The following is a 16836-nucleotide window of genomic DNA, read 5'->3' as shown; positions in this document are numbered from 1 at the left end:
TGACAGCCTTGTCACAGAGAGGAGAGGATACTAACCATGACAGCCTTGTCACAGAGAGGATACTAATCATCACAGCCTTGTCACAGAGAGGATACTAACCATCACAGCCTTGCCACAGAGAGGACACTAACCATCACAGCCTTGCCACAGAGAGGACACTAACCATGACAGCCTTGCCACAGAGAGGATACTAACCATCACAGCCTTGCCACAGAGAGGACACTAACCATCACAGCCTTGCCACAGAGAGGACACTAACCATGACAGCCTTGCCACAGAGAGGATACTAACCATCACAGCCTTGCCACAGAGAGGACACTAACCATGACAGCCTTCTCACAGAGAGGTTACTTAACAGTGAATGCCTTTCCACAGAGAGGAAACTAACCATCACAGCCTCGCCACAGAGAGGATACTAACCATCACAGCCTCGTCACAGAGAGGATACTAACCATCACAGCCTTGCCACAGAGAGGATACTAACCACAACAGCCTTGTCTGTACTGTTGCTTTGTAAATTTTTGCAACACATTTGAGCAGCTAAACAGAGATCTCCTTTGATATAAAGTGAGGATGTTAGACTTAGACCCCTGGTTACTGATAGTCATGAAACGACTACACAGTACGTAAGTCCACTCTCAAAGAGGGAAGAAACTAAACCTCACCAAGAGAGTTTACCACTTCAAAGGCCTTAAACAGGGGGCATCCTTGCAAGTTTTGTTTAAGTTATGTGGCAATCTATTTTTGAGTCTACATGAAGAGCACTGGTTCATCCCAAAAATGGGGCACCAGTATGTCAGTGACAGCCAACGTGGCAACCTATCGCTAACAGACAGAACACTAACTGGGCTAAACCAATTACTAAGTACGCCAGCAATCTATATGTTGAGTAATAACTTATCAATGATTCTAAAAAAAAGATCATTTGGTAAGCAGCAATGTTCTTTTACATTGTATATTGAAGGAATACCGATTGTTCCCTGCCAATAAGATAAGAGAATACACTTATCTTGGAGAAGAACTGCAGCCAATCTGTTGTGGGCGCCTCTGTTAAGTTTTAGAAAGACCAGTTGAAATGCTCTCTGGAGTGCGTCTCTTCCAGTACAGATGTGATACAGTACTGTATATGTCTGTCAAAGCTTTTTGACAGTGGGGGTTGAACAGCAAGATGGCTGCACTGTCACATGGCTCCCTAAGCCTGTCGGCATAATCCTTCGAATATCCTTCAGCATTCGGCATCAATGGAATTGAATGGCAACAATAAATAAAACAAACCACGGCAGCACCTTACAAAGACTGCTCGACACAAAAGTGAGCATTCGTATACAGAGGAAACTCACTCTTGGAGAAGTGCTATCTCCCAGCGTTGAGCCTACCGAGTGAGGAAAGGTGAGCGAGTCGCAGCTAGTACTGGTGGGGAGGATCGTATGCGCCCTTCGACGAACTGCCACAGAGAGTGATGAAAAGGTGTGCTGGTTGTGAACCCACATGGCAGCCCCAGACTGACCACCACTGACGTGCTGCATGATCGCAGTATGGTCTGGAAAGATTGCCATATAACATTGGGTCCACTGAAGGCTGATTCGTATGAAAACTAGGTGCACTACGCTGTTTAATGGTGCACACCTAGAACACAACTAAGAGAGGAACAGAGCCTCCCACTGAAATCACGTGACAGGCCCTTAAGTGGAAGTGGAACTGCATACAGAGAGCTTAGCTCTTGACAGCCATTTGCTGCTGTTTCATAACATCCATGTGCTGCAAGTCAGAAGTAGCCGAAGTAGATCCCGAAGAGGAACAATTGCCCCAACCACTGCAGAGATGTCCTTGGGGAGCCACTAAGTGGTAATCTGAGCTCAATATATAGCCAATGCTGACAAGGATGGATCATCAGTATACCCCCGGGCGCACAAAGACAACATCAAAATGGGGAAAACAGATCATGAATAGCTAAAACTGAACTTCAATCTGAGGAGGACAGAGCGGCAACATGATGCAGAATTTCCCAACAAATCACCCAAGTCCCACCTGGCAGTCTCACAAGACGAGGGCATGGAACCAATGTTGAAAGACATGAGGGATTAGTTACTTGCCTGTAATCCGAGTTCTCTTCCAGGGGTATCCTCATCAAGGTCATAAGCACTAGAATATTCCCGCCCATGCGCGGGACCCCGGAAACACAATCATATATGTGAAAACATATATGTATCGTCATATATATATACATATACATATATATATATATATATATATATACAATAAAAAACGTAAATGCAGCCTTCCATACACTAAGAGCTGAGTAATGCTGTAAGGACTCCCTTGTATATTATAAATAATACCCTAAAAACAGGGAAAAACAAACAGCAAAGTATGTTTGAAAACTGTTTTAATGTTTAGCACTTAGCACAATCCCTCAGATAGGACTGAAAGCATTGACAGCTCACAGGCTGCATTGTAGAAAAACATAGCCTAGAAAAGCTGAAAAGCTAACCCTTAGCAACATAGAATTAAACTGGCACCGTGCCTTTAGGGCAGCCATGACCCCTAGCTTCCCATCATGCCTCAGGGCTGACAGTTAGGTCAGTTGTTCTTTGCGGTGACCCAAAGGCCAGGACACAAAGAGTTGACATTTTAAACGTTCCTTTGCCCGGGGAGGCGGGAGGGTTGCTTATGACTTTGCTGAGGATACCCCTGGTAGAGAACTAGGATTACAGGTAAGTAACTAATCCTTCTCTTCCAGGGGATCCTCATCAATAGTTATAAGCACTAGAATAGAATAGCAAGCGCCATCCCTTCCACCTGCGGGCAAAAGGAAAAGGAACTATAAATCAAGCTTAGATAACCAAACGAACACACTGATATCTTATGATCTGAACAGATTTCTCAAGGAGGCTTGGCCTACTTGGGTATCTGCCCTGGAATCGGAATTGAGACAGTAATGCCTCGTGAACGTGTGCACCGATTTCCAGATTGCTGCCTTGCAAATCTCTGCCATAGGCACGTCATGCAAGAAAGCTCCTGTAGCCGCTTTCCCCCTAGTGGAATGTGCTTTAGGAGACAACAATAGGGGTTTGTTTGCCAACTGGTAGGCCAATCTAATACAGGACACTATCCATCTTGAAATGGACCGTTTGGAAGCTGGAAAGCCCGTCCTCATGGCACTATAATTTAAAAACAATTGGTCTGATTTTCTTATGGCCTTTGTTCCCTCCAAATAGAACTTGAGCACCCTCTTAAGGTCTAAGGAGTGGAGAGACCTTTCCGCAGGAGTAGCCAGATTTGGGAAGAAGGAAGAGAGAGAAATCGTTTGGTTAACATGAAAATCAGACACAACCTTTGGCAAAAAGGAAGGATGAGTTCTTAACACCACCCTGTTATGGTGAAACACAGTATATGGTTCCTTGGCAGATAGCGCTTGGATCTCGCTTACTCTGCGTGCTGATGTTATTGCCACTAAAAAAAGCGGTCTTCCATGTCAAGTGCTGCAGCGTGGCCTTATGAATGGGCTCAAAAGGAGGACCCATCAATCTGTAAAGGACTAGATTCAACTCTGGAGCTCCCTATCCCTAGGCCTCAGTCGAAGCACTCACTGGTCAGTGTGGTTCTGGAGCTCTCTATCCCTAGGTCTCAGTTGAAGCACCCACAGGGCAGTGTGGTTCTGGAGCTCCCTATCCCTAGGCCTCAGTCGAAGCACCCACTGGTCAGTGTGATTCTGGAGCTCTCTATCCCTAGGCCTCAGTTGAAGCACCCACTGGTCAGTGTGATTCTGGAGCTCTCTATCCCTAGGCCTCAGTTGAAGCACCCACAGGGCAGTGTGGTTCTGGAGCTCCCTATCCCTAGGCCTCAGTCGAAGCACCCACTGGTCAGTGTGATTCTGGAGCTCTCTATCCCTAGGCCTCAGCTGAAGCCCCCAGAGAGCAGTGTGGGTCTGAAGCACCCTTCCCTAGGCTTCTGTTGAAGCACCCACAGGGCAGTGAGGTTCTGGAGCTCTCTACCCAGCAGGCATGTGTGGAAGCACTAGGAGTGCAGTGTGATTCTGGAGCTCCCTATCCCTAGGCCTCAGTTGAAGCACCCACTGGTCAGTGTGATTCTGGAGCTCTCTATCCCTAGGCCTCAGTTGAAGCACCCACAGGGCAGTGTGGTTCTGGAGCTCCCTATCCCTAGGCCTCAGTTGAAGCACCCACTGGGCAGTGAGGTTCTGGAGCTCTCTATCCCTAGGTCTCAGTCGAAGCACTCACTGGGCAGTGAGGTTCTGGAGCTCCCTATCCCTAGGCCTCAGTTGAAGCACCCACTGGTCACTGTGATTCTGAGCTCTCTATCCATAGGCCTCAGTTGAAGCACCCACTGGTCAGTGTGATTCTGGAGGTCTATATCCCTAGAACTCAGTTGAAGCACCCACTGGGTAGTGTGATTCTGGAGCTCTCTATCCCTAGGCTTCTGTTGAAGCACCCACAGGGCAGTGAGGTTCTGGAGCTCTCTACCCAGCAGGCATGTGTGGGAGCACTCAGAGGGCAGTGTGATTCTGAAGCTTCCTTTCCTAGGCCTCAGTTGAAGCACCCACTGGGCAGTGTGATTCTGGAGCTCTCTATCCAAAGGCCTCAGTTGAAGCACCCACTGGTCAGTGTGATTCTGGAGCTCTCTATCCCTAGGCCTCAGTTGAAGCACCCAGAGAGCAGTGTGGTTCTGGAGCTCTCTATCCCTAGGCCTCAGTTGAAGCACCCACTGGTCAGTGTGATTCTGGAGCTCTCTATCCCTAGGCCTCAGTTGAAGCACCCACTGGGCAGTGTGATTCTGGAGCTCTCTATCCCTAGGCCTCAGTTGAAGCACCCACTGGTCAGTGTGATTCTGGACCTCTCTATCCCTAGGCCTCAGTTGAAGCATCCACTGGGCAGTGTGGTTCTGGAGCTCCCTATCCCTAGGCCTCAGTTGAAGCACCCACTGGTCAGTGTGATTCTGGAGCTCCCTATCCCTAGGCCTCAGTTGAAGCACCCACTGGTCAGTGTGTTTCTGGAGCTCTCTATCCCTAGGCCTCAGTTGAAGCACCCACTGGTAAGTGTGGTTCTGGAGCTCCCTATCCCTATGTGTTCGTTGAAGCACCCACTGGTCAGTGTGATTCTGGAGCTCTCTATCCCTAGGCCTCAGTTGAAGCACCCGCTGGGCAGTGTGATTCTGGAGCTCTCTATCCCTAGGCCTCAGCTGAAGCACCCAGAGAGCAGTGTGGGTCTGAAGCACCCTTCCCTAGGCTTCTGTTGAAGCACCCACAGGGCAGTGAGGTTCTGGAGCTCCCTATCCCTAGGCCTCAGTTGAAGCACCCACTGGTAAGTGTGATTCTGGAGCTCTCTATCCCTAGGCCTCAGTTGAAGCACCCACTGGGCAGTGTGATTCTGGAGCTCTCTATCCCTAGGTCTCAGTTGAAGCACCCACTGGTCAGTGTGATTCTGGAGCTCTCTATCCCTAGGCCTCAGCTGAAGCACCCAGAGAGCAGTGTGGGTCTGAAGCACCCTTCCCTAGGCTTCTGTTGAAGCACCCACAGGGCAGTGAGGTTCTGGAGCTCCCTATCCCTAGGCCTCAGTTGAAGCACCCACTGGTAAGTGTGATTCTGGAGCTCTCTATCCCTAGGTCTCAGTCGAAGCACTCACTGGGCAGTGTGATTCTGGTGCTCTCTATCGCTAGGCCTCAGTTGAAGCACCCACTGGGCAGTGTGATTCTGGAGCTCTCTATCCCTAGGTCTCAGTTGAAGCACCCACTGGGCAGTGTGATTCTGGAGCTCTCTATCCCTAGGTCTCAGTCGAAGCACTCACTGGGCAGTGTGATTCTGGAGCTCTCTATCCCTAGGCCTCAGTTGAAGCACCCACTGGGCAGTGTGATTCTGGAGCTCTCTATCCCTAGGCCTCAGCTGAAGCACGCGATGGGCAGTGTGGTTCTGGAGCTCTCTATCCCTAGGCCTCAGCTGAAGCACCCATAGAGCAGTGTGGGTCTGAAGCACCCTTCCCTAGGCTTCTGTTGAAGCACCCACAGGGCAGTGAGGTTCTGGAGCTCCCTATCCCTAGGCCTCAGTTGAAGCACCCACTGGGCAGTGTGGTTCTAGAGCTCTCTATCCCTAGGCCTCAGTTGAAGCACCCACTGGGCAGTGTGGTTCTGGAGCTCTCTATCCCTAGGTCTCAGTTGAAGCACCCACTGGGCAGTGTGGTTCTGGAGCTCTCTATCCCTAGGCCTCAGTTGAAGCACCCACTGGTCAGTGTGATTCTAGAGCTCTCTATCCCTAGGCCTCAGTTGAAGCACCCACTGGTAAGTGTGGTTCTGGAGCTCTCTATCCCTAGGCCTCAGCTGAAGCACCCAGAGAGCAGTGTGGGTCTGAAGCACCCTTCCCTAGGCATCTGTTCAAGCACCCACAGAGCAGTGTGGTTCTGGAGCTCTCTATCCCTAGGCCTCAGTTGAAGCACCCACTGGGCAGTGTGATTCTGGAGCTCTCTATCCCTAGGTCTCAGTTGAAGCACCCACTAGGAAGTGTGATTCTGGAGTTCTCTTTCGCTAGGCCTCAGCTGAAGCACGCGATGGGCAGTGTGGTTCTGGAGCTCTCTATCCCTAGGCCTCAGTTGAAGCACCCACAGGGCAGTGAGGTTCTGGAGCTCCCTATCCCTAGGTCTCAGTTGAAGCACCCACTGGGCAGTGTGGTTCTGGAGCTCTCTATCCCTAGGTCTCAGTTGAAGCACCCACTGGGCAGTGTGGTTCTGGAGCTCTCTATCCCTAGGCCTCAGCTGAAGCACCCAGAGAGCAGTGTGATTCTGGAGCTCCCTATCCCTAGGCCTCAGTTGAAGCACCCACTGGTCAGTGTGATTCTGGAGGTCTATATCCCTAGAACTCAGTTGAAGCACCCACTGGGCAGTGTGATTCTGGAGCTCTCTATCCCTAGGCTTCTGTTGAAGCACCCACAGGGCAGTGAGGTTCTGGAGCTCTCTACCCAGCAGGCATGTGTGGGAGCACTCAGAGGGCAGTGTGATTCTGAAGCTTCCTTTCCTAGGCCTCAGTTGAAGCACCCACTGGGCAGTGTGATTCTGGAGCTCTCTATCCCTAGGCCTCAGTTGAAGCACCCACTGGTCAGTGTGATTCTGGAGCTCTCTATCCCTAGGTCTCAGTTGAAGCACCCAGAGAGCAGTGTGGTTCTGGAGCTTTCTATCCCTAGGCCTCAGTTGAAGCACCCACTGGGCAGTGTGATTCTGGAGCTCTCTATCCCTAGGTCTCAGTCGAAGCACTCACTGGGCAGTGTGATTCTCGAGCTCTCTATCCCTAGGCCTCAGTTGAAGCACCCACTGGTCAGTGTGATTCTGGAGCTCTCTATCCCTAGGCCTCAGTCGAAGCACCCACTGGTCAGTGTGATTCTGGAGCTCTCTATCCCTAGGCCTCAGTCGAAGCACCCACTGGGCAGTGTGATTCTGGAGCTCTCTATCCCTAGGTCTCAGTTTAAGCACCCACTGGTCAGTGTGATTTTGGAGCTCTCTATCCCTAGGCCTCAGCTGAAGCACCGAGAGAGCAGTGTGGGTCTGAAGCACCCTTCCCTAGGCTTCTGTTGAAGCACCCACAGGGCAGTGAGGTTCTGGAGCTCTCTATCCCTAGGCTTCTGTTCAAGCACCCGCTGGTCAGTGTGATTCTGGAGCTCTCTATCCCTAGGCCTCAGCTGAAGCACCCATAGAGCAGTGTGGGTCTGAAGCACCCTTCCCTAGGCTTCTGTTGAAGCACCCACAGGGCAGTGAGGTTCTGGAGCTCTCTATCCCTAGGCCTCAGTTGAAGCACCCACTGGGCAGTGTGATTCTGGAGCTCTCTATCCCTAGGCCTCAGTTGAAGCACCCACTGGGCAGTGTGGTTCTGGAGCTCTCTATCCCTAGGCCTCAGTTGAAGCACCCACTGGTAAGTGTGATTCTGGAGCTCTCTATCCCGAGGCCTCAGTTGAAGCACCCACTGGTCAGTGTGATTCTGGAGCTCTCTATCCAAAGGCCTCAGCTGAAGCACGCGGTGGGCAGTGTGGTTCTGGAGCTCCCTATCCCTAGGCCTCAGCCGAAGCACGCGATGGGCAGTGAGGTTCTGGAGCTCCCTATCCCTAGGCCTCAGTGGAAGCACCCACTGGGAAGTGTGATTCTGAGCTCTCTATCCCTAGGCCTCAGCTGAAGCCCCCAGAGAGCAGTGGGGGTCTGACGCACCCTTCCCTAGGCTTCTGTTGAAGCACCCACAGGGCAGTGAGGTTCTGGAGCTCTCTATCCCTAGGCTTCTGTTCAAGCACCCGCTGGTCAGTGTGATTCTGGAGCTCTCTATCCCTAGGCCTCAGCTGAAGCACCCATAGAGCAGTGTAGGTCTGAAGCACCCTTCCCTAGGCTTCTGTTGAAGCACCCACAGGGCAGTGAGGTTCTGGAGCTCTCTATCCCTAGGCCTCAGTTGAAGCACCCACTGGGCAGTGTGATTCTGGAGCTCTCTATCCCTAGGCCTCAGTTGAAGCACCCACTGGGCAGTGTGGTTCTGGAGCTCTCTATCCCTAGGCCTCAGTTGAAGCACCCACTGGTAAGTGTGATTCTGGAGCTCTCTATCCCGAGGCCTCAGTTGAAGCACCCACTGGTCAGTGTGATTCTGGAGCTCTCTATCCAAAGGCCTCAGCTGAAGCACGCGGTGGGCAGTGTGTTTCTGGAGCTCTCTACCCCTAGGCCTCCGTTGAAGCACCCACTGGTCAGTGTGAATCTGGAGCTCCCTATCCCTAGGCCTCCGTTGAAGCACCCACTGGTCAGTGTGGTTCTGGAGCTCCCTATCCCTAGGCCTCAGCTGAAGCACGCGATGGGCAGTGAGGTTCTGGAGCTCCCTATCCCTAGGCCTCAGTGGAAGCACCCGCTGGTAAGTGTGATTCTGGAGCTCTCTATCCCTAGGCCTCAGCTGAAGCCCCCAGAGAGCAGTGTGGGTCTGACGCACCGTTCCCTAGGCTTCTGTTGAAGCACCCACAGGGCAGTGAGGTTCTGGAGCTCCCTATCCCTAGGCCTCAGTGGAAGCACCCACTGGTCAGTGTGATTCTGGAGCTCTCTATCCCTAGGCCTCAGTTGAAGCACCCACAGGGCAGTGTGGTTCTGGAGCTCCCTATCCCTAGGCCTCAGTTGAAGCACCCACTGGTCAGTGTGGTTCTAGAGATCCCTATCCCTAGGCCTCAGTCGAAGCACCCACTGGTCAGTGTGGTTCTGGAGCTCTCTATCCCTAGGCCTCAGTCGAAGCACCCACTGGTCAGTGTGATTCTGGAGCTCTCTATCCCTAGGCCTCAGCTGAAGCCCCCAGAGAGCAGTGTGGGTCTGACGCACCCTTCCCTAGGCTTCTGTTGAAGCACCCACAGGGCAGTGAGGTTCTGGAGCTCCCTATCCCTAGGCCTCAGTGGAAGCACCCACTGGTCAGTGTGATTCTGGAGCTCTCTATCCCTAGGCCTCAGTTGAAGCACCCACTGGGCAGTGTGATTCTGGAGCTCTCTATCCCTAGGCCTCAGTTGAAGTACCCACTGGTCAGTGTGGTTCTAGAGATCCCTATCCCTAGGCCTCAGTCGAAGCACCCACTGGTCAGTGTGGTTCTGGAGCTCTCTATCCCTAGGCCTCAGTCGAAGCACCCACTGGTCAGTGTGATTCTGGAGCTCTCTATCCCTAGGCCTCAGCTGAAGCCCCCAGAGAGCAGTGTGGGTCTGAAGCACCCTTCCCTAGGCTTCTGTTGAAGCACCCACAGGGCAGTGAGGTTCTGGAGCTCTCTACCCAGCAGGCATGTGTGGAAGCACCAGGAGTGCAGTGTGATTCTGGAGCTCCATGTCCATTAGGCGTCAATGGAAGCATCAAGAGCGCATTGTCATTCTGACCCTAACTATCCAATAGGCGTCTGTGAAAGAAATGGGGTCCAGTGTGATTCTGGGGCTCCCTATTCTATAGGCGTTGGTGGAAGCACCCACAGTTCTGTGCGATGCTGTAGCACTCTAACAGCAGACATTTGAGGAAGCTTTTGGAGTGCAGCTTGATTCTGGAGCACTGCACCCGTAGACGTTTGTGGGCGTGCATAGTGTGAAGTGTGACTTTGGAGCTGGCTAACCCCTATGCATACCCACACTGGCGTGAGGGCACAATCTCACTCCGTAAAGTTCATTTGCTCACCTGAAGTGCTCTCAACAGCTGGTTGCATCGCTCAATTCGGGCTATGTCGAAGAGAAGATTGATGGCACGAGAGGTGATTTCTGGGCGATGCTCGGTGTAGACTTCAATGGCATTCAGCACCTGCTCCTCATTCCTATCCCCACTCACCTGTGGGTCGGGAAGGGATACTTGTGAAAAGCTAGTCTGAGCTGAAACAATCAGGGCACAGAAGCAAGAGTCCAGGAGTAAATTACATTCATACACCCAAGGCACGAGACTACATACATACCCTCGATGCATGAGATTACATGCAAACATTTGATACATGAGACTGCATGCAAACACTTTATGCATGAGATTGCATGCATACACTTGATGCATGAGATTACATGCAAACACTCGATGCATGAGATTGCATGCATACACTTGATGCATGAGAATGCATGCATACACTTGATGCATGAGATTACATGCAAACACTCGATGCATGAGATTGCATGCATACACTTGATGCATGAGAATGCATGCAAACATTTGATACATGAGACTGCATGCAAACACTTTATGCATGAGATTGCATGCATACACTTGATGCATGAGATTACATGCAAACACTCGATGCATGAGATTGCATGCATACACTTGATGCATGAGAATGCATGCAAACACTCGATGCATGAGATTGCATGCAAACACTGGATGCATGAGAATGCATGCAAACACTGGATGCATGAGAATGCATGCAAACACTTGATGCATGAGATTGCATGCAAACACTCGCTGCATGAGATTGCATGCAAACACTTGATGCATGAGATTGCATGCAAACACTTGATGCATGAGATTGCATGCATACACTTGATGCATGAGAATGCATGCAAACACTCGATGCATGAGATTGCATGCAAACACTGGATGCATGAGAATGCATGCAAACACTGGATGCATGAGAATGCATGCAAACACTTGATGCATGAGATTGCATGCATACACTCGATGCATGAGATTGCATGCAAACATTTGATGCATGAGATTGCATGCAAACACTTGATGCATGAGATTGCATGCAAACACTCAATGCATGAGATTGCATGCATACACTCAATGCATAAGATTACATGCAAACACTCGACTGCATGCATACACTCGATGCATGGGATTACATGCAACACTCGATGCATGAAATTACCTGCAAACACTCGATGTATGAGATTGCATGCATACCCTCGATGCATGAGATTACATGCATACTCAATGCATGAGATTACATGCAAACACTCAATGCATGAGATAACATGCATACACTCAATGCATGAGATTACATGCATACAATCGATGCATGAGATTGCATGCATACTCGATGCATGGGATTGCATGCATACTCGATGCATGAGATTACATGCATACGCGATGCATGAGATTACATGCAAACACTCGATGCATGAGATTACATGCATACACTTGATGCATGAGATTACATGCATACACTCGATGCATGAGATTGCATGCATACACTCGATGCATGAGATTGCATGCATACTCAATGCATGAGACTACATACAAACACTTGATGCATGAGATTGCATGCAAACGCTCGATGCATGAGATTGCATGCAAACACTTGATGCGTGAGATTGCATGCATACACTCGATGCATGAGATTACATGCATACACTCAATGCATGAGATTGCATGCATACACTCAATGCATAAGATTACATGCAAACACTCGACTGCATGCATACACTCGATGCATAGGATTACATGCAAACACTCGATGCATGAAATTACCTGCAAACACTCGATGTATGAGATTGCATGCATACCCTCGATGCATGAGATTACATGCATACTCAATGCATGAGATTACATGCAAACACTCAATGCATGAGATAACATGCATACACTCAATGCATGAGATTACATGAATACAATCGATGCATGAGATTGCATGCCTACTCAATGCATGGGATTGCATGCATACTCGATGCATGAGATTACATGCAAACACTCGATGCATGAGATTACATGCATACACTTGATGCATGAGATTACATGCATACAGTTGATGCATGAGATTACATGCATACACTCGATGCATGAGATTGCATGCATACTCAATGCATGACATTACATACAAACACTTGATGCAAGAGATTGTATGCATGCACTCGATGCATGAGATTGCATGCATACACTCAATGCATGTGATTACATGCAAACACTCGATGCATGAGATTACATGCATACACTCGATGCGAGATTACATGCAAACACTCGATGCATGAGACTGCATGCATACTCGATGCATGAGATTACATGCAAATACTTGATTCATGAGATTTCATACATACACTCAATGCATAAGATTACATGCAAACAGTCGATGCATGAGACTACCTGCAAACACTTGATGCATGAGATTGCATGCATACACTTGATACAAGATTACATGCATACACTTGATGCATGAGATTGCATGCATACACTTGATACATGAGATTACATGCAAACACTCGATGCATTAGATTGCATGCATACACTCAATGCATGAGATTACCTGCAAACACTTGATACAAGATTACATGCATACACTTGATAGATGAGATTACATGCATACACTTGATGCATGAGATTACATGCAAACACTTGATGCATAAGATTACATGCAAACACTTGATGCATGAGATTACATGCAAACATTTGATGCATGAGACCTCATGCATACACTCAATGTATGAGATTATATGCAAACATTTGATGCATGAGATTACATGCATACACTCGATGCATGAGATTACATGCAAACACTTGATGCATGAGACTGCATGCATACACTCGATGCATGAGATTACATGCAAACATTTGATTCATACGATTACATGCAAACATTTGATGCATGAGATTGCATGCACACACTCAAAGCATGATATTACATGCACACACTCGATGCATGAGAATACATGCAAACACTCGATGCATGAGATTCCATGTAAACACTTGATTTATGAGATTGCATGCATACACTCACTGCATAAGACTGCATGCATACACTAAAGGCATGAGATCACATGCACACCCTTGATGCATGACATTGCATGCATTCACTAGAAGTACAGGGTTAAAAGGAGAGTATGGGTGAGTCGGGAGGAAGAGTTCCATCTGGAGAGCTCAGCAGAGGCAGTGTAACCTCCTGGTGCTGGTCATGAGGATTAGAGGGTTGAGATTAGCTGAACTACTCTATTCACACACAGATGCGAGAGGGGACTATGATATAGGGAACAATGTGAACTTACTCAAAGCAGATGCAGAGAGCTTTCTGAAGGCAGACCAAATCAGCCCATGAAGGGCTTTAGAGAAATACACTAGGTTCAGCCATGAAGTATTCAGGCGGGCTGATAAAAGGGGAAAATGGTCTGAAATCAGAAACGCCATGAACCCGTGGCTTCAGCAGCTTGAGAGGTGGGTAGGTGCCACTGGGTACGGAGTCTGAAATGCAACTTTTAAAATGTTGCTTTTGTTTACTTTGATTTTGGTCAGCGACGCTGGAAGGAAAAGCATGATGGAGCTGTGGGGACGGGAAAAATGCAACAAGAGAACACAAGAGGAAAGAAAGCAGGAAGTGAGTGATGGGTGGAGAGATAGATGATGCCCTGGTGGATAAAGAGGTGAATGGAGTGACGACAGTACAAGGACTGACGGAAGGGACATGGCTAGATGGCTAGAATGATGGAGAGAGGGTCGGAATGATGAAAAAAAGCATAGATTGCAGAAAGGGGGATGGGTGGATGAAGAGGGGGATGGGTCAATGAAGAGAAATAAGGATAGATGGAAGGCTGGATAGAGAGATGAATGTATGTGTGTATCAGAAAGGACAAACGCATGAGAGAAGGAAGAAAGGGCAGAGAGGAAGAATAGATGTGCAAATTCAGCGAGAATGTAGATGTAAAAGGTTCAATTTGGCCACATTATTTTCAAGATGTTCTCAGGGAACCATACAAGTGACATGCTTGCTCGCTAAACCTGCTCACTCAGTGTCATTCGGGATACAGATAAAGGAGAGGGGGATTTTATTTTTTGGGCTTCTCCCTTGTCTGAACTTCACATAGACACATTCAAGGGCACTACATGGGGATCTAGATTGAAACTGTACAGTTGAGCATTTACTTTGTAAGCTGGAATATGAGTCAGGCGGCAGAGAGAGGTTTCAAAAAGGCCAAGGAACTCAAGTGGCCTCTTGAGCGCCCGGAACGGGAGGATGCTGCTCTTGCTGGGATCCGTGCTGTGGAAAAGAGAAAGCAGATAGGTCAGAGGCTTTCATCATGTAGTGACACCACATCGGGTACCTTCTTCACATGTAGGTATCTATTCTATAAATTAGCACAGATCTTTCTCAATCAAAAGTCAGGTCCAGAAGCAAAGAGACCCCAACAAGCTGTCCAAGAGAGGGATGCTGAGTGGCAGTACAATGTCATCAAAAAAAGCCTTCAAGCAGGAGTTATCATGTTACTTCTGGCTAAGATGTCCCTCACCACAGGTGCTTTTTCACAGGCCACCTCTCTGGCTAGCTATCCCACATTAAACTGATCAGATGTTTCTTATCCTTGGTAAAGGGTCCTCTAGGCCTGTCCCCACCCTGCTATATGTGCCACCTTTATCAACAATCTCTCCTGCCCTGTTTGAACAATCTATACTTTTCCCAACATACTGCACTATCCTGGGACCTACTGGAAACAGAGATAGAAGTAGAATCTAGTATCCAGCTTTCATACAAAGCAAGTACAAGTCACTGCGTCAACACAGACAGTCTGACGAGAGCTGAATAGAACTACTTGAGCCAGGAGCCCTCACACTGGTCCCACTCAGCGCTCTCTCAGATTTCAAAAGGGGGAGAAATTAGAAGACCTTTTTTTTTTCTGAACAGTGCTGGACAATCCTTCCACGCATTCTGGAGGTGCCCTTCGTAATTGTCACTCACCTGTGCCTGATCTTTCATGCATACACTGCAATATGATATATTTGCTCCCGAATCCCAGATTTGCTCATGGTAGATGCTACCTCCTGTTACTGAGAACATCCAGTGCGTTCTTTGCAGCAAGCAGGCCGAACACTAAGTCGCCCTTCTTGAGCTTCTCTGCACATGCTAAGAACTGATAAACCCTCCATAGAGCCTCAATAGCAGCCCCAGGTACCTGTGCCAACTGGGCATTACTTCCACTATATCGAAAGGAGCATTTCTGACCACATCTCTCGAGTGTACGTGTTCCCATGTCTGACAATCTGCCCTGTTTGCTACCAGGATGCAGTATCTGGAAGGTTGGTATTCCCAATGTGTCTGTTTAATGTGCCAGGAAACGCTATCTTCTGATCCTGTTCTTTTGATAAGAACCACGTAGGTCCTAGTGTGTGGACAATACTCTTTATAAGGGGAATCCATGAGGTTCCATTATAACTTGTCTTAGCCATTCATCTCTGCAAATAATATCATCCTCCGGGACTGATGAACTCAGTGTCTAGCCTGGAGGAACTATATCAACCCGGACATCCATCTGCCATGTTCTTGGTTCTCCATTACTCTCACAATCAGATCGTTGCTTCCTTCCTTCCGCATCACCGTCATCCTTCTGCCACACTCCTTCACTACTGCATGTCTCAGATTGCTTCTCACCTTCTTCTCTCTCTCTCTCCCACTGATGTCTCTGCCATGCTCCGAGTCCTTCACTACTGTACGTCTCAGATCACTTCTCACCTTCTTCTCTCTCCCTCTGATGTCTCTGCTATGTTTCGAGTCCTACACCACTGCATGTCTCAGATCGCGTCTTACCTTCTCTCTGTCTCTGCCTCTGATACCTCTGCAATGCTCGGAGTTCTTCACCACTGTACATCTCAGACCACTTCTCAGCTTCATCTCTCGCCCATAGATGCCTCTGCCATGCTCTGAGTCCTTCACTACTCCCCGTCTCGGAGCGCTTCTCACCTTCTTTCTCTCTTCCACTGATGCCTCTGCCATGCTCTGAGTCCTTTACTACTCCACGTCTCAGAGCGCTTCTCACCTTCTTCTGTTTCTCTCCAACTGATGCCACTGCTACGTTCTGAGTCCTTCACCACTGTACATCTCAGATCTCTTCTCACCTTCTTCTCTCTCCCTCCCACTGATGCATCTGCCATGCTCGGAGTCCTTCACTACTCCACGGCCCAGATCGCTTCTCACCTTCTTCACTCTCTCTTCCACTGATGCCTCTGCCATGTTCCGAGTCCTTCACTACTCCATGTCTCAGATCACTTCTCACCTTCTTCACTCTCTCTCTCCCACTGATACCTCTGCCATGCTCAGAGTCCTTAACTACTCCACGTCGCTGATCACTTCTCACCTTCTTCTTTCTCTATCCCATTGATGCCTCTGCCATGCTCGGAGTCCATTACTCCTCCACGTCTCAGATCAATTCTCACCTTCTTCTTTCTCTATCCTATTGATGCCTCTGCCATGCTCGGAGTCCTTAACTACTCCACGTCTCAGATCAATTCTCACCTTCTTCTTTCTTTATCTCATTGATGCCTCTGCCATGCTCGGAGTCCTTAACTACTCCATGTCTCAGATCACTTCTCACCTTCTCTCTCCCACTGATTCCTCTGCCACGCTCTGAGTCCTTCACTATTGTACATCTCAGATCGCTACTCACCTTCTCTCTCCCACTGATGCCTCTGC

The 16836-nt window shown here is 48.9% G+C and overlaps 1 protein-coding gene across 4 annotated transcripts in view; it reads right to left on the bottom strand.

The window, feature by feature from the left end:
- ZER1 (zyg-11 related cell cycle regulator) overlaps positions 1-16836 on the bottom strand; it is a 387007-nt gene that overhangs the window by 180401 nt on the left and 189770 nt on the right. For all 4 annotated transcript variants that reach the window (XM_085614054.1, XM_085614056.1, XM_085614055.1 and 1 more), the window contains 2 exons: positions 14298-14412; positions 10152-10298 (listed from right to left, as the gene is read on the bottom strand). In XM_085614054.1, the coding sequence (XP_085470180.1) occupies positions 10152-10298; positions 14298-14412 (262 nt within the window). The remainder of the gene's footprint in view (positions 1-10151; positions 10299-14297; positions 14413-16836) is intronic.

The sequence above is a fragment of the Triturus cristatus genome, chromosome 1_2, assembly GCF_964204655.1.
Source record: "Triturus cristatus chromosome 1_2, aTriCri1.1, whole genome shotgun sequence".
In the NCBI taxonomy this organism is placed as follows: Eukaryota; Metazoa; Chordata; class Amphibia; order Caudata; family Salamandridae; genus Triturus; species Triturus cristatus.
Note: the sequence above shows the minus strand (reverse complement) of the source record. Positions and strands in the feature narration are given on the sequence as shown.